This window comes from Dictyostelium purpureum, assembly GCF_000190715.1.
Source record: "Dictyostelium purpureum unplaced genomic scaffold DICPUscaffold_89, whole genome shotgun sequence".
NCBI classification, from domain to species: domain Eukaryota; phylum Evosea; class Eumycetozoa; order Dictyosteliales; family Dictyosteliaceae; genus Dictyostelium; species Dictyostelium purpureum.
In genome coordinates, this window is record NW_003519426.1 from 63,508 (window position 1) to 85,443 (window position 21,936).

Here is a 21,936-nt window from a genome sequence, read left to right on the forward strand (position 1 = left end):
AATAATATTGATAATAGTAATATATAGATAAAAATGGTTATAATATTACTAATAAAGATTTTAATAATAGAAATAATCATTATATAAATTTATTTTTTTTTAATTAGTTTTATTTTATTAATAAAAATTTAATTATTTTTATTTTTTTTTCATTTAAAATAATTATATAAATTTGTGTTAAATTTTAATAATTTTTTATTATTTTTAAAATTATTTTTTTTGTATTTTTTTAAAATTTTTTAAAATTTTTTTTAATAAAAAAGAGCGTGTAAACATTAAGTTCATAAATTTTTTTCTTTTTTTCTCTTTTTTTTTTATACATCTAAAAACAATATATAGACAATTTTTTAAATAAAATAGTAATAATAATAAAATAATAAATAATAAAATAAGCTATAAAATTATTTATTTTAATATTAAACAGTAAATAAATTATAATTAAATAGAAAATTAATAAATAAATAATAAATAATAAAATAAATAATAAAAAATGAGTATCTCGTTTGATTTGATATATGCAGGTGAGCCATTACCAATCACATTGCCATTGGAATCAACAGTATCAGAATTGAAAAATTTATTAAAGGATTTTACAGGTGTTGAGCCAGATCGACAAATGTTTTTAAATTTACCCAGCGGAGGTATGTATAAAATATTAAATATTTGTACAAATAATTTATATTAACTTTTAAAATTTTTTTTTTTTAAATAAAGCAAATGAAACTAGTGTTTTGGCATCAATGGATTTAAAAAATATTGAAATGGTCGAAGTACAGCCTAATACAAATGAAAGGAATGCAATAACCGGTAATGATTCAAACCATCCAATAACTATAAACGACGAAGATGAAATTTTTTTCGATGAGGAGATTAGAAGAACAGTTGGTTCACAACAATCATATACACAGTCACAAAATACAACCTCCACAACACAAGATGAAAATGGTGTTACAACCACTACAACACAAACTATGGAGGATAATAATGGTGTTATAACCCATACAACAACACACAGAGTTGGAACTGGAATACCAAGTATTCAGACTACTGTTACAAATAACTACGTTAGATCACCATATGCCACCAATTTTTACCCAGAGACAGATGAATTATCAGTTCAAAACCTTACAGACTTTTTAGACCCACTATCATACCCAAATTTTGCTGAAGTTATGTTACAGCAATATTCAGTTATTGTACCAGGTTCATTTAGTGGTAGTTTTAAAGATGCTTTAAATTTTGCAAAGAAACAAGGTAAATTAGTTTTGGCCTATTTACACTCTGAGACTGAACCATCTCTTCAATTTGTTTTAGATATTTTAAGAAGTGACGAAGTTTCACAGTTTATATCCGAAAATTTTATATTTTGGGTCGCCGAAATTACACCAGAAGCAGAGTCATTCCTCTTTTCATTGGTACAGTTTGAAAGTTATCCAATTTTAGTAACTCTCATGAATTTAGGCGCTTCTGAAATTTTAGATGTTTCTCAAGGTTGTTCAGAAAAAGTTGATTTCTATAATAAATTGGTAAATCAAGTGTTAACACATCATTCCGATTTAGAAAGAGTTAGAGTTGAAGAGTAGGTTATAATATTAATTATTTTTATAATTTAAATCATTTAAATCATTTATTAATTTTTTTTTTTTTTCTCTAGAGAAGAGAATGAAAAAGCTAGAATGATCGTTCAAGAACAAGATGAAGCATACAAGGAATCATTAAGAATAGATCAAGAAAAACAAAGAAAGGCAAAGGAGGAAGAACAAAGAGTTGAAAATAAAAAACAACAAAAACTAAACAATGCTAATTTAGTACCACCAGAGCCAGAAAAAGGTCCAAATTCAACACAAATTATTTTTAAATTACCTGACGATACCAAAATCGAAAGAAGATTTAACTCAAATGATAAATTAATTACAGTAAGTATTCAATTTACAGGATTTAGTTGTTTTTTAGGTAATTGTACTAATAGACTTTATTATTATTATTTATTATAGCTTTGTCACTTTTTAGATGGTAAAGGTATTGAAATTGATAACTATCAATTCGCTACCATGTACCCAAGAAAGATTTATAAAGATAAGGATCTCGAATTAACTTTATTGGAATCAAACCTTCACCCGCAATCAATTTTAAATGTTAGATCAGCTGATAATTAATTTATAGTTTTTTTTTCCATTTCTATTTATTATTGTAAATATTTTCATTATAAATTATATTTGTAGTTTTCTAAAAAAAAAAAAAAAAAAAAAAAAGAGCGCATAATAATAACAACAATAACAATAACATTCACCCAAACACACTCTTAATAAATTCTAATTTTTAAACAAACAATAGTATCACTATAGTGTATTTTTTTCTTTTTTAATTAACCAATAATAGCTTTTTTTTTTTTTCCTTTTTAAAAAAAAAAAATTTATAGGGGGGAAAAATGTATTGTGTGTGAATATATTAAAAACTAATTAATATTATTTATTTTTATTTTTATTTTTAATTTTCTTTTCTTTATTTTTTATTTATTTTTTCTATCTGTTTATAATTTAATTTATTTCTATTATTTTATCATTGCTATTTTTAATAGACCAAAATTAGTTTTGTAAATATTTTATTCTCCTATAAAATAATTTTTTCAGTTTTAATTAATTAAATTTATTTTTTTTATTTTTTTTATTTTTTTTTATTTTTTTATATTTATTTTTTTATTTTTTTTTTTATTTTTTAATTTTTTTTACAAGCCGCTTTGTTTAAAGAACTTTCTAAAATATCTTTTTAGTTCTTATTTTCTTTTTTTTTTTTTCATATTTTCTTTAATAGTATTTCAGTATATTTATAACATTACAAAAATATAATATTACATATATATATATATATATATATATTAAAATAAAACAGGTACAAGAAATGACAGAGATTAGTTTAGATATAAACAATATTAAGCAAAGTAGTATCGAACAACCAGATGGAGCATCAGTAATTCCAAAAAGAAACACATACAAACCAGATTTACAAAATCCAAAAAAGATTATTTTATTTGATGGTATTTGTAATATATGTGATGGTTTTGTTCAATTTGTTTTCCCAAGAGACTCTGAAAAAGTATTCTCCTATCAAGCACTTCAAACTGAAAAAGGTAAAGAAATTATAGAATACTATGGTCTTCCAAATGATCTTTCAACAGTTATTTTAGTAGATGAGGCTACTGGTAATTTTCTTACAAAATCAACAGCAATTTTAACTGTTTGTTATTATTTAAAGGTAAATATTAAAAATAATTTTATTTGTTTTTGTATTCATAATAATAATGTCCGATCAAAGAATCATGATCAACAACAATACTTTAGAAAAATTTAAATGACCTCTTTACATTTTTTGACTAATTTAAATTATTGTTTAATCTTTATAGGCACCATACCCATATTTATATAGTTTTAGTTATATTCCAAAATTTATTAGAGATTTTTGTTATGGAACTTTTGCAAATTATAGATATTTAATCATGGGTAAAAAAGATTCATGTATGTTTAGCCCTGCTTTAAGAGATAGATTTGTAGATTTCAAGAGTCCAATGATTTTAAATGAAGAAGAATCAAAAGAAATGTAAAAGGCAAATTTAAAAATAAAAATAAAAAGAAACAAAATAAAAATTATAAAACTAATCATTTGTAAATAAAATATCAGCCCCATCACTTTTTTATTATTATAATAATAATAATAATAATAATAGTAAAATTCAAAGAAAAATACTAACAATATAAATAATAATAGAAAACTAAATATTGAAAAAAAACTTTTTAAAAAATTTTTTTTTTTTTTTTTTCTTGAGTTTTAGATCTAGTCACATAAATTACAATCATAACCACGATGAAATTCATAAATATTGGGATTATAATAATTATTATAATCATGGATCTTAATTTTATATTTTGGCTTTTGATTTCAATATTATAACCCGCAAAACCACACATCCACACTCTCCACCATTTTAAATAAAACACTTCTTTATTTATATTAATTATAATAAAATTTTTAAATAAGCCAAAAATATGACAAAATAAAAAAAAAATAAAAAAAAAATAAAAATAAATATTAATCAAAAAATTAAAAAAAAAAAAAAATAAAAAAAAAACAAAAATAATTTTTTTTTTTTTTTTGTGGTTTATTGTCTAATAATAAGAACCCATTTTTTACTCACCAATTGTGTGAATGTTATTTTTTTTTTTATAATAGTTAAAATAGTTAAATTTAATACACATACATACATACATTCATAATAAATAGATTATAATAAATAGATTTATGTATTAAATTAAGATAATTTTTGTAAAAACAGTATATTTTTATATATCGTTTTTATCTAAAACAGAACTGTTATAACCAAAATTTTTTTTTTTTTTAAAATCAATTTTTGGTTGCATATAAATAAAATATTTTTTTTTTTTTTTTTAACAAATAAATATAAAATATAGCAACCAAATAACCAAATAATAGTTTATCATTATAGTTTAATAGAAAATAATTATAACTGTAAATTTTAAATATAAAAATACCAAAGGAATCAACATAGACATAACAAAAAAAAAAAAACAACAATAAATAATAAAAATAATAATATATTACATAGTAGTTGTTATGTGTGTTGTGTGTTAATATTTAAATTTTGGGGTCCACACATTTTTTTTTTCCTTAAAGATTTATATAATAAATTTAAAAAAAAAATTCATTTTGTTTTTTTTATTTTTTTATATATATATAATATTATTTAAGTTGTGTTTATTTATTTATAGTTGTATATTTATAGTATATTTGTATTTTTAGTATTTTATTTTTTTTTTTTAAAAAAGAGAAAAAAATAGAAGGGTCATTAAAATGATTGAAACAACTACACCACCATCACCAAAGTTATTGGTCACAGATGTAACATCAACATCAGTATCGGCACCAACATCAAACTTACCACCAAAATCAATACCATTGGCCAGTGACAATTTTGAAAATGAAGGTGTTAAAGGATTCGAATATAAAAAATATAGTGCAAATACAACGAAAAAAGAAAATAAAAGTAATGTTAGGGAATTAAAGAGGTTGTTTGAATCCAAAAAGTCAAGTTTTAATTCACCATTAAGAATATTGCCAAATTTCAAGGGTAAAAAAGATAAGAGTGATTCAGCTTTAGGGATAAATGATAATTTATTACCACCACCCACAACTACAGTTCATAAAACAAATACACCTTCAACAGCAAATAGTAATCCAAATTTAAATTTAGATAATATAATTTCACAGGCTGATAGAAAATATTATTTTTATGTCAATGAAGCTATTAGAAGTATGTGTTATTATTATAGTTTATACTATATTATGTGATAAATATTAATATTATTATTATTTTTATTCAGAAAATCAACCAATTGTACCATCATTAGCTATTAGAAGAAAATCAATTGATTTAACACATAGTCCAATAAAGGGATCATTATATGCAACAAAGTATCAACATTCATATTCTCCATCAACTAGAACAATTCAGTTAACAAAAAATAATGTTAATAGAAATTCAGCATCTTTAAAAGAGGGTACCACAACTACAGCAGTAGCACCAGCTTCATCAATACCATCCAATTCATCAATTCATAGTAGTTTGGGTACTGAGGATGTCGATAATAACGATTCAACATGGATTAAACCAAATAAAGCCAGAGATGATGATTATTTTACCGATAGAAATGTTTCACCATCAAGATTACCAGTTTCAAGAAGTACATTCGATTTAAAGTTCAATAGAAACGGTGTAACCAAAGAAGAACCAACTAATATTAAATTTAATAGTTTAACAGTTGCACAAGATCAGAAATTCAATCATGATAATAGCCAGCAATCATCATCATCATCCTCTTCAACTCATCAAAAACCGCCAAAAGAATCAAAAACATTCAAATTTCCATTTTCAAAGGGCAAAGAAAAATCATCATCATTTGTATTTGTACCACCCACAGAGCAGCAACAACAAGAATCACAAGAACCACAACCAAATACAGCTGAGGCGATTGCATTATCACTTTCCAAAAAAGATAGAAAGAAATTACAAGATGACAAAGAAAGAGAAAAACAAAAACAAAACACAGCATTGATCGAAGAAGATAAACCAACAAGATTATTCCCTTGGGTTACACTCAGAAGAATTAAAAGATCAAATACTGCAGATATTTCACCAATCAAACAGCCACAAGTTGCTATTGTTAAAGCAAAGATTGATATTACTCATGAATCTTCAGTAAAGCCACAACTTTCAACCGTACAGGTAGTTAGTAAAGCTGTATTATCACAACAACCCCAAGTTGCAACCACAGAGAAACAACAAGCTGTATTATCAAATGATGTCACTATTTCAATTCAACAAGAACAAAAGGAGCAAAAACAAAAGAATGAAAAAGATAGTTTAGAATTACAAAAGAAATTAAATAGATTATCAATTAAACAACAATTATTAGAACCAGTTAACCACAATGGTTCCAGCGAGCAACGTCAACAAGAAATTGCTCAAGTTGCAGAGCAAATTGAAGAGATTCAACAAAAAATCGAACAAATTCAACATGAGGAGATCAAACAAAAGCATCAACAACAACTACAACAACAAGATGCATTAAATAAACCAAAATTCATTTCATTATCTACTACTATTCTTAAAAGAGATCTTCAAAGTAGAGCATCAAGTTCATCACCAGTCTCACCATCAACATCACCCCATTCATCATTCCTTAGTGGTGAAGGGTCATCACCACCTTCACCAAAGAAATTTGTTTCAGTTGCTAAACCAACAAAAACTAAAATAATGTCAAGTATCAGCGATGATAGTGGTGAACAATCCCCAACATTAAGCACAGACTCAAGTATTAGCAACGGTAGCGATAATGGCGGCGAGCAATCACCAAATCAATTATCAGCATTACATCCAACAATGTCTGCACCATCATCACCAACTTTATCTCCAACCAACAAAGAAGCATTGATAATGATGGAAAAACATAAAATTAATTACAGTGATGATGGTTTCCTTTTAAATCCAAATCCTCCATCAATTTCAAATAGTGACCTTGCAGATGGTATTATTAGTAAACCAATTAATAATAGATTAGAACAATTGCTCACATCACATAGAAACAGATCAGCCTCAGTTGGTAGTATTCTTGAACAAATGTCTAAATTTGAAATTGACGACATCCCACCACTTAAAGTTCACTGTAGCAGTTTGGAAGAGTGTTTAGAGACTTTTGAAAAACCAGATCCACAACATGGCCGTTGTTATGTATTAGATTTAGGTAATTGCTCATTAGGTGATGAAGGTTTAACAACATTGTCGGATAATTTCCCAGGTAATTTAGAAATTGCAGATCTCAGTTGGAACGATATTGGTTGCGAAGGTTCAGATGGTTTTGACAACTTTTGTAGTATGCTAAGAAGATCTAAAAATTTAATTCAATCACTTAGTTTAATGGGTAATCAATTAAATCCTCAAATGATAGAGTTGCTTTTAGAATCAATCGAAATTCGTAATATCGAACAACTTAAAACTAAACAGGTTAAAAAGGGTTACAAAGGTTTTGGTTTAAATCTTAAAGAAACTGGTATTGAAAATGAAGGTGCAGAGCATATTGCTCAGTATATTGGTGCCAATAAAACACCAAGCATTATTGGTCTCGATCTTACAAGTAGTAGTGTAACTGATGTTGCTATGTCAGAGTTTTCAGTATCTCTCTCAAAGACCCAGTTCCTCACAACTTTAATTTTGGATGAAAACTATTTAGGTGATGACGGTGCAATTCTTTTAGCTGATGGTTTGAAATTTAATAAATCCCTCACTCATCTTCAACTTAGAAATACAGATATTGGTGAAAATGGTACCACAGAGTTATGCAATGCATGCAAATTTAATTCAGTACTCACACTATTGGATGTTTCTTTAAATCCTTGGCAATTAGGTGGTGAAATTTCACTTCAGTCATTAAACATTTTCAAACAACAATTATTTATCAATAGTAATGGTCCAAAAGTCAAGATTGTATGGAAAGATGATGGTATGGAGTCATGTTTAGAAATCGAAGAAATTTTAGATATTGTTCAATACTTTGGTACAGATAAAATTATTGATATCATGATGATGGGTATCAATTTTTCACCACTTGTTGAGAATGAAAAGCTATATGAATACTTACAGTTAGAAGGTAAACATATCGATAAAATATTTAAGCGTATCATATCACCAAAAGTAGATAATGCAAATCATCTCAATTCACTCAAATTGCTTGTATCTCTTCTCCCAATTCATCTCCGTGAAAATGAAACTTTCCTTACCAGTTTCTTGGACAACCTTTCATCTTTATTCCTTTTATTAGACAGAAGTACCAGCAACAAAAAAATCGATTTCCTTCTATTAGATTTATTAGATTTCTTTACCCTACTAATTAAATCAGATCATCGTCCATCATATGAAAAAATAAATGAAAATAATTTATTTACAAAATGTTTAGTAAGTATAATAATCAATAATAATTGATATAACTTTTTAAGTTGGGAAAAGATTCTTTGATATTATGAATATAACAAAATTATTGTGGAACCCAAAAAAAAAAAAAAACAACTAGTTATGCTAATTTTATTTTTTATTTTTTTTCTACCACAGGAATTATTTTTCAATTTCCCAAATCACAGTATTTTACATTATAATATTTTAAATTTAATTACAGAGACTACTCAAAGCACATATTTAAATTTCTATGAAGAGACAACCTTTACAAATGACTTTTTCATAAAATTAATTTCATTTGTTACTGATGAAAACGATAAACAACCAGGTTTAAGAAAAGCAAATTATGCCCATTCTTTAGAAATTTCAAATCTTTTAGATAGTCGTTCAAATAGTCCATATTTAAATACAGATGAATGGTGTCAATTTAAATTAAATATTTTACAAAGAGAACTACATTTGCAACAATCCTTCTTATGTGGTTTCATACCCGATAAAAATCAAAAAATTGATCAAGCATTATTAAGCAAATTTGAAAAAGAGTTTAAAAAATAAATTTTTCAAAACAATATAAAATTATAATAATAATAATAATAATAATAATAATAATAAATTAATCATAAATAAATATATTAATATTATTTTTTTAAATTTTAAAAGATAATATTAAAATTTGTATCAATATTAAAATATATATTTGCCTCCTTTTTTAAAATTTTTTTTTTAATTTTTTTAAAATTTTTTGAAATTATTTTAACAAAATTTTTTCATTAATTTTTTATACACACCAATTAAATAAATAAATAAATAATGTCATATTTAAATATAGATGATATATTAGCAGAGGAACAGGTAATTAGTTTTAATATATATAAAATATTAAAATATTAAAATAGTATTAAAATTAATAAATTAAAAGAAATTATCATGTAAATTTTTATATAATGCTTATAATTTAGGGCAATTGGAAGAGGGGTCAGCAGATACCGATATTGAAAAAGGAACAAAAATAGATTTACCATACTGGTTAGCATATGTATTGGCAAAGAAGGGTCTTGTTTCAGCAGAAATGCCAACTCCTTACCAACAAGACTTTAAAGATAAATTAATCGCAGACCCAAATGTAATATCAATGAGATCCCACCAGTATTACGATAAAATAGGTACCATGCTTTCATCATTGTAAGTATTCTATTACTTTTTTATTTTTTAATATTTAAATATAATATAATATTTACTTTTATTTTTTATTTTTTATTTTTTAGTTTTTCAGATCGTAGTTTAAATTTATTATTATTTAGAGTTTTTAGAGATAGATTTTTAAAGATATATAATCAATCACTCAATTTAAGGGAAACTGATATTACAAAGATCGTTGGTAATATGACACGTCTTGAAAGAAATATTTTTGAAAATGGTTATAGATCATCAATAGACTATGATAAATGGAGAAATAGAAAAGGAGAAAAAATCGAAAGAAATCCAAATATAATATTCCCTGTAGCTTCAAGATCATCATCAGTAAATAATAGTATTAATAGTAATAACATAAATTCATCATCAACACAATCATCTTCCTCTTCAACTCAATCATCTCAACCTAAAAAAGATACAGTATTAAAGAAAAGAAAAAGAATTTTCGATGATGAATCATAAATATTTTTGTATACATATTATTATTATAATAAATAGTTAATTTGGGGGGTAAATAAAATTATATAAATAGCAGCATTATGTAATGGGCAAGGTTAACACAAAAAAATAACATGAGTTAGAAATCATCATCATCATAATCGCACCATTATCGTAAACATAATAACAGTGGTAATAGTGTAAAATCTAGATGTGTATACCAATAAGGAACCCACAGTAAGCCTAAATATTCAAGTTAATAAATTATTATAATAATAAAAAAAAATAAAAAAATAATAATGTGTTTGTAAATACCAACCACACTCACAGTTGTTATTTAATAAAACACATCCCAGATTTGTAGTTAGAATTCCAAAAAAAAAAAACAAAAAAAAAAAAAAAAAAAAAAAAACATTAATTTTAAGTTTTTTAATAATCAACCACTTTATCCTATCAATATAAACATTTGTACATATTATATTTCAAAATTTTGAATAAAATTTGTTTTTTTTTTTTTAATTTTTTTCAAAATTTTTTTTTAAAATTTTTTACATCGCACTTTATTTTTTAAAAGCACAACAAAAACAATAAAAGAATTCATACATATATTTATATAAATAGTTTATAGTTAGTAATAAATAAAAAACATTTAACAACACATAATAGTAGAATAATATTTCAAATTGGTATTTTTTAAAAAGAAATTGAATTTATAATTTAGATACTATACAAGTATAGATTGTAAGTGGTAAAAATTATTGTTCCCTTTGTTTTATATATTAACTTGGTTTTTTTATTTATTTTTTTATAAATAGCTTTTTTAAAATATCAATAAAAATGATAGAAAATGAAGAAGGGGGTAATTGGTTATACTGTCAAAGGTGCGACAACAAATTAGTCAAATATTCAGATATATATTTTTATATTGACAATGATGGTGTCTATTTAGAGCTTTTCAAAGATTACACATTACCACAAAACCAAAATCGGTTTTCAAAACCAAACCCAGATCAACTACCTCAGTTAAATGTTAAATGGAGTTTGAAAAATAAAACAAAGAGTGGCGAAGATTTTTATTTCTTTGATTATAATTCCCAAAAGTTAAATAGTTCTAGACCATATATGGTTTGTTCTCATTCTCTTTTTTCAAGATCTGACTTAATGGATGACTGTGAATATGAAGTTGATGATGATGTTCCATGCTCAAATGTAATTGGTTATTATAATGTTGGCCCAAATAATATAGCATCATTTAGAATTGATCACGAAACCACATCCTTATTCCCAGGTTATAGCAAACACAGTGAATGGAAATCATTCGTTCAAATGGAGTTGGGAATTAAAATATTAACATCCAAAGATAAAATATACAATGGCTATCTTACTAGAAAAGATTCTCTACCCAATGTTTTCTCTGATGCTACATTTACCATAGATAACACTTTTGATAGTAATAATAATATTGATCAACCACTTAATACAACCTCAACCTCAACCACAACCACAATAGATAGTGATAGTATTAATAATAGTAGTGGTGAAAATAAAATAATTAATTATAAATCAACAATATATCCAAAAGATCCCACTGTACCAACATTAAAGAATAATATAGAGCCCAACTCTTATCAGGTTGAATCATTTTATCATATTTGTGCACAGAATACACTCTTAATTTTACCAACTGGCATGGGTAAAACCTTAATTTCAATAATGGGTTTAATGGAGTTCCATAGGTTAAACAATTCTCAAGAAGATACAGGTGATTCAAAAAGAGTATGTTTGTTTTTGGTCGATAGAGTACCATTGGTAGCCCAGCAAGCCAAAGCAATTGAAGAGTATTCAAATCTAAAAACAATAAAACTTTACGGAGAAATAAATAAAGAAGATTTAAGAAGCAAAATTAAAGAAAAGGAATACGATGTATTGGTATCAACTGTTGGCAGTTTTGTTAGTTTATTAGAATCTAAATATGTTAAAATTGAAGAGTTTTATTTTATTGTTTTTGATGAAGTGCATCATGCTGGTGGTGGTTCCCATCCTTTTAACCAAACAATCAACTTTATAAAGAAATCAGATATAAAAACATGGCCCAGAATATTAGGTTTGACCGCATCATTGATAAATATTGGAAATAATACCGACGAGGTTATAGTTTCAAATAAAATCAAAACAATTGAAGATTTAATGCTATCTAAAATTTTTAAACCATTAAAATTTTTATCAGAAGAGCTTACCGAAAAACCCACTATAGTTGATTATTCAGCAAACGATCAAGAGAAACAAGCAGAAGATATTATTAAAACTTTGCTAAGAGATCAATCCGCTAGATTAAAAGATATGGTCACAAAAGTTGGTAAAAATCCATATAATGATGAGGATTTGGATGACCCTACATCAATATCTTTTCGATTTGCCCTAGAACGTATTATATTTAAGGCCAAAGAAAACTTAACTATTGTAAATAGATGCCGTAGTTTACTAATGATTTTTGAATTATTTTCTATTTTGGCAACAAATGGACCGCTTCAAACATTAGAAGAATTAGTCAAAATCATCGAAATTGAAGAGAATCAAGATTATCATTCGGGTTATGACAATTATGACTCGTCAGATTCAGATATCAGTATTGAAGACAGCGATTACTATAGTGAAGACGAAGATGATGGAAATCAAGTTATGAGAGATGACGAAGAGTTGGAATCCAATAAGCCATTTTTACATGTATCAGCTAAAATAAATGATAAAGAATATTTAGAAGCTTTAAGAACTACTGAAGCTCTTTTTGATGATCACTCCGATTTAAATAGATATTCATCTAAATACTCAGTATTTTTGGAACAACTTTACGGATTTCTTACACAAAATGATGTATCATCAATTAAAATTATTGTATTTGTAGAAAGTAGAGCTGGTGCCGCCAGATTAACAGAATTACTAAAGAAAGAGGCTTTTAATGATATATTGAATTGTAAACTTTTAGTGGGCCAATCTGGTGATGATGGTATGTCATCACACAAACAACAAAAAATTATTAAAAAATTTAGAGATGGAAAATGCAAGTTAATTGTGTCAACAAATGTTTTGGAAGAAGGTATCGATATTAAAGAATGTAATATGGTTATTTGTTACGATAGCGTTCTTTCTTTAAAATCATTAGTTCAAAGAAGAGGTAGAGCTAGATCAGAAAATTCACAATTTATAGTAATACATCATACAAGCAAAGAAATCAAATTACTAAATTTATTAGTAAGTTGCCATTCGTTATAATTCGAAAACCTTAATAATAATAACCAAATACTAATATGTCTTTTAATTTTTTTAAAAATTATAGAGTAGTGAAAATTTATTAAATATTTCAATTAGAAGATACATTCATAGAAGAGAAGAGGAAATTAATACTTTTTACAAGAGATCTTTGGATTGGAAATCTTTAAATGTGATTGTTAACAGCACCGAGTCCAATGAAAAATTTAATAGAGTTTATTTATCAATATATCATATTGGCGATTTTCCAAGATTTAAACAAGTTATCGAACAAAAAATCAGTAATTCATTCATGGTTGAAATTGCTGAAGAAGTATCCTCCTTAAAGTTTGATAACGATCAATATTTATCCAATTATTGCTTGGTTATTATCAGATATGAAGATACAATTTACTTTAAAAATGTTATTGATTTATTTATAGATCATCTTATAAAAAACAAATTTACATTTTGGTGTATAAACAAATCATTATCATTTATTCATCCAGATAATGGTCAACAAGAAAATTTTACACAGTACCAATTTATTGAAGAATTAAAAAATAAACCAGATCACAATAAACTATTGTTTCAAATATTGTGTAATCAAATCACATATGGCAATATGGTAACACCAACAACCTATCATTTAAGTACTAGTTCAACTATCAAACACGAAATGCATTTCTATGATAAAAAAATAACAATTACTTTTAGAGAAGGTAGAAATGTAATTAGGGGAACAATAATGTTGAAAAATTTAGAAAATCAATTTTTGGTATTCAACATCGAAAATAAAGTATTTATTTTCTTATTTACTAAAATTCCATTTTTCTTTGAAAAAGAAAATATAAACGAAAGAACTAATAGAGTTTATTGGAATAAAATCGACCCGCCCATCAAAGATTTTGGTACATCTTTTACATATCACTTTGTATTCGATGGAGGCTACAGCCATAATCAATATTCAATTTTTAACAATATCTATCGATATGACAACTTTATTAAATATCTCGAATTCTATGGTTTTGAAAAGTATCAATGTAATATCAATATGGGTCCAGCCACTAGTAACAATCATATTCAAGATACCTTAGGTCGCATAAGAGTTGATCAAGAAACTTTATACCTTTTAAATTGTCTTTCTAGTTCATGTACTTTTGGCAAAACCTTGCAACAATCAGATGTAAAAAAAATATTCAATATTTTATGTCAAAACAAAGAAAGGGGTATTTTTGTTCTTAGATCATTAATTTCATCAAATAAAAAGTTTATAGATTTTGACAAGTTTCTAAATGATTCACTTCAATTCTACTCTCCGGATCAATATAGACACAAAATTAATGAAAAATCTACAAAATCAAAAGAATTTGCATTCGTTAAAGAAGTATTTGTAACTCCAAGTAGGATAATTTTCAAAGAACCAAAATTAGAGAGAACAAACAGAGCACTAAGAAGATTTGGTAGCGAAAATTTCATTCTTTTAAAAGTTGCAAATGAGTCACTGGAGCCACTAAGAGGATTAAATCCAAAACATCCACTATATACAACAATTCAAAAATACTTTGATAGTGGTATAGAACTATCTGGCACCAAATATTATTATGTCGGTAATAGTAATAGTCAACACTCTGATTTCAGTGCATGGTTTGTTAACGATTTAGCTCATGTTTTTTTAATTAGAAATTGGTCCCAAGATCAGTCTCTGGTCATGCAACCAAGAAAATTCGCAAGAGGTCTAAGTTTAATGTTTACAACTACAAGTCCATCATTCGTAATTCCACAAAGAAATTATTATATAATTGATGATATTATATCAAATGGTCATAACTTTACTGAAGGCTGTGGTTTTATTGGTAAAGATTTATCTCGAAGAATTAATGAATTATTCCATTATAAAAGTAGTACATGTGCTTATCAAATCCGTATTGGTGGTGCTAAGGGTATGCTAGTAGTTTCAGAGACAGTTGATCCCGATGGAGTTTATATTAGAAAGAGTCAGATTAAAACAAAACCAGCCCATTATGATGAACATAGAACTTTAGAAATCTGTAGTATTTCAACATCATCAAATTGCAAACTCAACAGACAAGTAATTGCTTTGCTTAGTTGTAAAGGTGTCAAAGACCATGTTTTCTATTCAATTCAAGATAGATATATGAATTATTTAGCATCAACTCTTAATGATGTTGAGTATTCTCGTAAAGTTTTAGACGAGTTTTTTAAAGATCTCAACGATAATGAATTACTTCAAGACAACTTTATAAGAAGAATTTTAATTACTCATTATAAATTATCAATAGAAAGAGCTCAGCAAAAATCACATTTAGATATCGAAAAATCAAGAAATTTATTAGGTGTCACCGATCCTACTAGACTGCTCCCTGCCGATTGTATTTTTATCCAAATTGAACAAGAAGAAGAAGATGGTTCAAGGCACTATGTACCACTTAAAGGTGATGTTGTTGTCACCAAAAACCCATGTACTCACCCAGGTGACCTTCGTATTCTTAGAGCTGTCAATATCGAAGCACTTCATCATTTAAAAGATGTTATTGTATTCTCAACCTACGGCAATGTACCAAACTTTAAAGAAATTTCTGGTAGTGATTTAGATGGTGATAGATATTTCGTCTGCTTTGATAATGACCTAATGATTAATGGAAATTCAATACCTTATCTTGGGGATAATTTAACAAAAGAAGATCCACCCCAAAATGTCTATAATGATCCAAAACTATTGGTTGGTCAGTATCTTGCCAATGTCGAAAAACAAAAAATAGGAACGCTTTATAATGCTCATCTGGCAATCAGTGATTACTATGGTGCCGATAGCGTTCACGCAATTGAATTATCAATTGAATGCTTTAAAGAAATAGATGCTGTTAAAACAGGTGTTCATGGCGAAGTTCCCCGTAATATTCAATTTCACCTTAACCATTTTGGTTACCCTCATTATATGAGAAGGGATGATAACTCACCAAAAAAGTATTATCAATCTAAAAAGGTTCAAGGACTAATGTTTGACCAGTTAGAGCAATTAGTTTATATTGGAGACTTCCTTCCAGAGATTTCTGTCAATGAAAAAAACTTAAAAGATGGTTATAATGATTATTTAAATAGTGCTAGCATTCTCTATCAAGAATACAAGAATAAAATCAACTCACTTCTCCAAAGATATGGGGGCGAGGATGAAGAGTCTCTATTGGTCGGTTTTATGGATCAAAATTTCAGCAGTGACTACTCAAAAAATATTCAAGATGATATTAAAGAAAACTATAGAGCTATTATCGACTCATTTAAAGTTGAGTTTCTTAAAGACTTTGGCTCTGGTATCATCGATGAACAGGTAATCAAAAACGAACACTATGGCGAAGTTGAAAAGAAGATCTCAGCGTGGTACTATGTTTCTTATAGTGATAAAAATGAAGATAGGGCTTTAGGATTTTATTGGATAGCGAGACAATTTAAAAAAATTTCAACAGATGAAGAGAATAATCAACAAAAGAATATTCTAAATGAAACAATTATTGGTTACATGGTCGAATCATATAGCGAATTAGTAGATGGTTATAATAAACGTATTAAAATTGTAAATACTCTTAATAATTTTATTAGCTCGCCACATATTATAAAAAATACATTATTTGGTAGTATGAAAGGAAGATTAGAAATTTATGGTTCAACCTCATCTTTTCTTTTTGAAAAAGAATCAAATTTAAATCTACACTTCAAAATATCATCAAACGAACTATTGGAAGGGATTATTAAATCTTTATTTAATGAATTGAAGATATCGTCAATCCCATCGCTTACCAATATCAAAGAGATCGAAAATGTTGGAGTCGAATTTGAAATGTATGGTATTCAAGTTGTAATCGGTTTTGAACAAGAAAAATGGGCACAATCAGTAATAGAACAATATTATTTAGAAAGAAATCCAATGATTTTCTCAATCTTAAGATGTCTAGTGGATTATAGCGTCAACTCAATATTAGTCACAAGCAAATCAAACATTAAAGTAGAAAGAATTGTTCATGGTCATAAAGAGTATTCAGACAGAGACGTTTCAAAAGATTTAACCAAATCAAATATTATCTCCCTTTTTATAAACTTTTGTATTGAAAATAATATTTTAGAAAGAATTGACATCAATTATGAATTCAGCAAAGATTCAAATCCAACAACTAATAAACCAGTAGAGTGGTTTTTAAAGATATCAGAAAAATCATCTCTTTATTTTTATAATGACAATGGTGGCAAAAAGAACAAAAAAGGAGCAAAAAAAAGAAAAGATCAAACTTATAAAGATTCAGGTATTGGCGAAATTTTATTATCATTCTTTAAATACTACTCTGACTTATTTAGTGAAATCAAAAATGAACCCAAAAGGGATTATAAACCAATCTTTCAAAATTTAAATGGTACTTATATTTCAAATCTACTTCAAAATAACATCGACCAACTATCACATTACTTTGATCATTTCCGTGTTGCCTATCACTCTCTTTCTGCTCTTGTCTCTGTTAAAGAATTTATTTGCAATTGTAACAAAGAAACCAAAAAAATAATGAATTTAAATAAAAGACAGCGTGAAATAGTAAATGTAAACGAGAAGGAAATCACTGAAAAAATTTTAGAATTAAGTTGTCAAATTATTATTGTTAAAGAAAAATTCATCGAACTAATTGGTAAACCTCAAAATTTAAGATTGGCTCAAGTTAAACTTAGAGAAATGTTATCCGATGAAGTTTTCACAAAAATGAAAAATAACAACAGTCATCAAAATCATAATTATAATAATCATAAAAACCATAAAAACCATAAAAATCATAAAAAACATAAAAATAGAAAATACTAAATGTATAATAATAATAAAACAAAAATTAAATAAATATAGGATTTTTAATTATAAAAAGATATTGTTTTATTTATTTATTTTTTTTTTTATAATAATATATTTATAAATTTTATAAAATATTATTTCTATATTGTAAATAAGTCTAATCTAAAGGATCATACCCCAATGCAGATTTATAAGCGTCATATACAACTTGAACTATACAAACTATAATTGTAATTATTAGTATAATTAAAGTTATTAATCTATGATATTTTGCTATTCTTTTTGGGAAAGGTTGAACTTGAGATTCTTCTGCGTTGAGATTTGATATTACCGAACCCCCAAATAGCCCTTGTTTTAGAGGTTGTGTTGCCTTTAAATAAAGTGCAAAAGGAATAAGAAAGTTGATAATGGTATTTAAAATTAATGAGGACCAGGTTAATAGATCAGCAAAAATCTTTTGATTACAAAATACAAATGCTATAAACCAAGGTGCAATAACTCCCCAGAAATATGATGACTTTTTTCCACAAATATAACCGACATATAAATTGTAACGAATTGTAATAAAACAAACTGGAATACCTGGCATAATTACACCCAAACTAAAAAGATAAGATGCTACTCTTGTTACTGCTGGATAATTTGCTCCACCCATTAAATTTAATATATTATCACTACCTAAATTTCCATATGCACATGCACCCAACCATCCAATAAACAAGTATCCAAACCATGAAAAAATACCTGAACTCCAAACTGCTTTATTTACACTAACTGAATCTTTTTTTTCATTTACCCAAGATGGTATAAACATTGGATACGCCCATGAAAACACAAATATACTGACGATCTATTTTATTTATAGAAAAATTATAAAAATTAATAAATTATATTTAAATGTAAATTAATATAATACATACCTGATAATAACTATGCCCAAATGCTGGCACTCTGCTTAATTCAATACCATTTAAAAAATATTGAACAATAAACTCACCAATTAAAACAAATAGGAATAAAAATGATAAAGTTTGAACAAAACTAACATTATCATTTAAATTCATAAAACCAGTTGGTATTGAAACTGCACAAATAATAATATACCCCAAAGATATACACAACAAATTTGTATTATACAACATATCTACATCAGGTGTAGATATAAATTTAAAATATGGGTGAACAACTAACGCAAATGATTTTTTAAAACAAAATACAAAAAACTGATCTAATGACTATCATTTTTTTAAAATAAATAAATAAGTATTAAATATAGTTAAAAGTAATAATTATATGTATAAAACTCACCTGAGCACAAATTGCAATTGATGCAATATTATATGCTTGAATGCATAGATTATTTAATATTTGAAATACAAAATATAATTTTTTACCAAAGAAATATTTGATTGCTACTGAATATTCAATATGCTTTTCATATTTTTTATTACCTGGTATAAGTGTTAAAGCTTCACATAGTAACGTTGATGCTAAACAAGACATTATTAAAAAAAATGTTAATGATAAAATTGTTAAAAACCATCCCGCTGAATTAAAAAATAATAATGTTAATAAATATCCCAATCATTCATTTACTGTACTTTCAATAATTATTGACCTACATTGTTGAAATACTTTGGGAATTGATAAAACACCTGGTCCGTAAATTTGATTAACTATAAATATAAATGATCCCCACTGCGCTATTGATTTTTCACCTAATGAATTACCTCTTTCTTTCTTTACATTGATTCCATAAGGTACCATTGCACCATCATCCTCCGAAATAATCAATGGTTCATTTTCATCTTCTCCGCCCAAATCATTTATTGATGTATTAATTGATACCTGCTCCATTCTTTAAAATTTTTAATTATTTTTATATATTATTAATTTTTTATTTATTTTTTTATCATTCTTTTTTTTGAATTATTTTTATTTGTTAATTGTTTATAATTTTTTATGTATAAAAAAAAAAAGAAAATTTAAATTAAAGTTAATTTTACTTTTGTTTTTTTTTTTTTTTTTTTTTATTTTTTTTTTTTTTATTTTATTTTATTTTATTTAATTTTATTTTATTTTATTTTCTAGTTTATGAATGTGTGTGTGTGTATTTTTGTGTTTTTATTTATTTTATAAATTTGAGATTTATATAAATATTTTATGATCACAAAGATATAAATAAAGATGTTTAATATGTAAGAAAAAAATAATTTTGATAAGATGAAAAAAAAAAAAAAAAAAGTTAAATTAAAAAAATATATTAAAAAATTTAAAATTATAATTAGTTTTTTAGTAACTTAAAGAACATTAAAAAAAAAGAAAAAAAAAAAAAAATTAAATTAAAAAAAAAATTAAAAAAATAAAACAAATAATTTAAAAATAGAACGGTACTATTTGTGAATGTGTGTGAAAATGGATTAAAAAAAAGAAAAAAATTAATTGAAAATTTTATTATTTATTTATTATAATAAAAATAGTAAATTTTTTATTTATCTAATTTATTTGATATTTCTACAACCTTTTTCTAAAAAATAAAAATATTATAAATAAACAAAATTAATTATAAAAACTTGAGAAAAAAAAAAAAAAAAATAATTATAATAAAAGAAACTTTTTATTTTTATTTTTGTATTTCTTGGTTGTCTTTATGAATTTCGATGTTTTAAAATTCCTATGGGAATTTATCAAAAAAAAAATATAAATATTTTTTTATTTTTTTATTTTTTGATATTTCTTTAATAAATAGGTAGAAATATAATAAAATTTGATAATAAATACTATGATCTGAAAAAATATTTCTTTAGTTGTTAACATCGAGAGTCCAGCATCCGCCAGACGGGGTTGGGTAAACATTTTGATGGCATGATTTAAATACTCCAAACTTTTTCAACTGCAGCTTTGTGATTTTTGAGGAGAAATCTAAAGCTGATAATATATTTATTATAAAATTGAACTAAATTGACCATTCTTTTATTTTCATTTGAAAACTTTCCGATATTATTCCATAGTGTATTTTTATTGATTTCTAATAAAACTATTTTAAAAACCATGTAAAAAAAAATTAATTTAAATTTTAGTAATATCTTACAATGGATATCTAAAATTAATAATTGAAAATGATATAATAATTTATAAATAATATTTTACAAATAAACTACTTTTAAAAGTAAATCTATACTCAAATAAAATAAAATATTTTTTTATTATTTTTAATTTTTTCCATTTTTTTTTTTTATTTTTTTTATTTTTTAATTTTTTTTTTTATTTTTTATTTTTTTTTTTATTTTAATATTTAATTTTTTTATTTTTTTTTGATTTAATATCTATATTTATGCAATATCATTCTTTTAATTATAAATACAGTATAATAAAATAATTTAATCATTTTATATATCTATATGTGTATATTATATTATAATGAAAGAAGATAAAATAACAAGAATATTAAATTGCAATTATAAAGAATTTGTAAATATATATAAAGATCAAGCAGGTCAAAATGACTATCATTTAAAAAGAGGCGATATCAATATCAAGTTTACCAATTGGACCACCATTACTAATACAGGATCATTAAATAAAGATTGTGACAATGAAGAAAGATCGATTACATTTCAAGCACCAATCAATGCACCCCAATCAGTTTTAAAAATTATTGGTAAAAACGCAACAACCATAAACGAAAATCAAA

The 21,936-nt window shown here is 25.2% G+C and overlaps 8 protein-coding genes across 8 annotated transcripts in view; 7 read left to right on the plus strand and 1 right to left on the minus strand.

The window, feature by feature from the left end:
- Window positions 1-121, plus strand: part of IPTB (uncharacterized protein) — a gene marked incomplete at both ends in the record, with an annotated part of 1,824 nt that extends 1,703 nt beyond the window's left edge. The window contains one exon of the mRNA XM_003287061.1: window positions 108-121. Coding sequence (XP_003287109.1) covers window positions 108-121 — 14 coding nt within the window. The remainder of the gene's footprint in view (window positions 1-107) is intronic.
- A 366-nt stretch (window positions 122-487) lies between these two features.
- DICPUDRAFT_32019 (uncharacterized protein) lies at window positions 488-2,156 on the plus strand (the record flags this gene model as incomplete). Its single annotated transcript, XM_003287062.1, has 4 exons — window positions 488-641; window positions 715-1,579; window positions 1,655-1,916; window positions 1,995-2,156. Coding segments are annotated over 4 exons (1,443 nt in total), but the record flags the coding sequence as incomplete, so codon positions are not given.
- A 742-nt stretch (window positions 2,157-2,898) lies between these two features.
- On the plus strand, window positions 2,899-4,228 carry DICPUDRAFT_151187 (uncharacterized protein; the record flags this gene model as incomplete). The annotated part of the gene is made up of 3 exons (XM_003287063.1): window positions 2,899-3,252; window positions 3,401-3,594; window positions 4,225-4,228. The coding sequence occupies 3 exons, from the start codon at window positions 2,899-2,901 to the stop codon at window positions 4,226-4,228; spliced, it is 552 nt and encodes a 183-aa protein (XP_003287111.1).
- A 635-nt stretch (window positions 4,229-4,863) lies between these two features.
- Window positions 4,864-9,204, plus strand: DICPUDRAFT_97605 (uncharacterized protein; the record flags this gene model as incomplete). The annotated part of the gene is made up of 3 exons (XM_003287064.1): window positions 4,864-5,323; window positions 5,394-8,521; window positions 8,675-9,204. The coding sequence occupies 3 exons, from the start codon at window positions 4,864-4,866 to the stop codon at window positions 9,071-9,073; spliced, it is 3,987 nt and encodes a 1,328-aa protein (XP_003287112.1). The 3' UTR covers window positions 9,074-9,204.
- Window positions 9,205-9,328: 124 nt separating this feature from the next.
- Window positions 9,329-10,524, plus strand: DICPUDRAFT_94329 (uncharacterized protein; the record flags this gene model as incomplete). The annotated part of the gene is made up of 3 exons (XM_003287065.1): window positions 9,329-9,370; window positions 9,438-9,700; window positions 9,784-10,524. 3 exons carry the CDS (start codon window positions 9,329-9,331, stop codon window positions 10,172-10,174), a joined length of 696 nt encoding a protein of 231 aa, XP_003287113.1. The 3' UTR covers window positions 10,175-10,524.
- A 445-nt stretch (window positions 10,525-10,969) lies between these two features.
- On the plus strand, window positions 10,970-18,257 carry DICPUDRAFT_54684 (uncharacterized protein; the record flags this gene model as incomplete). The annotated part of the gene is made up of 3 exons (XM_003287066.1): window positions 10,970-12,740; window positions 12,900-13,399; window positions 13,485-18,257. The coding sequence occupies exons 1-3, from the start codon at window positions 10,988-10,990 to the stop codon at window positions 18,255-18,257; spliced, it is 7,026 nt and encodes a 2,341-aa protein (XP_003287114.1). The 5' UTR covers window positions 10,970-10,987.
- Window positions 18,258-18,399: 142 nt separating this feature from the next.
- On the minus strand, window positions 18,400-20,009 carry DICPUDRAFT_31960 (uncharacterized protein; the record flags this gene model as incomplete). The annotated part of the gene is made up of 4 exons (XM_003287079.1): window positions 18,400-19,092; window positions 19,163-19,477; window positions 19,551-19,789; window positions 19,865-20,009. 4 exons carry the CDS (start codon window positions 20,007-20,009, stop codon window positions 18,400-18,402), a joined length of 1,392 nt encoding a protein of 463 aa, XP_003287127.1.
- A 1,653-nt stretch (window positions 20,010-21,662) lies between these two features.
- Window positions 21,663-21,887, plus strand: DICPUDRAFT_151193 (uncharacterized protein; the record flags this gene model as incomplete). The annotated part of the gene is made up of 1 exon (XM_003287067.1): window positions 21,663-21,887. A coding segment is annotated over one exon (225 nt), but the record flags the coding sequence as incomplete, so codon positions are not given.
- Between the last annotated feature and the right edge of the window lie 49 nt (window positions 21,888-21,936).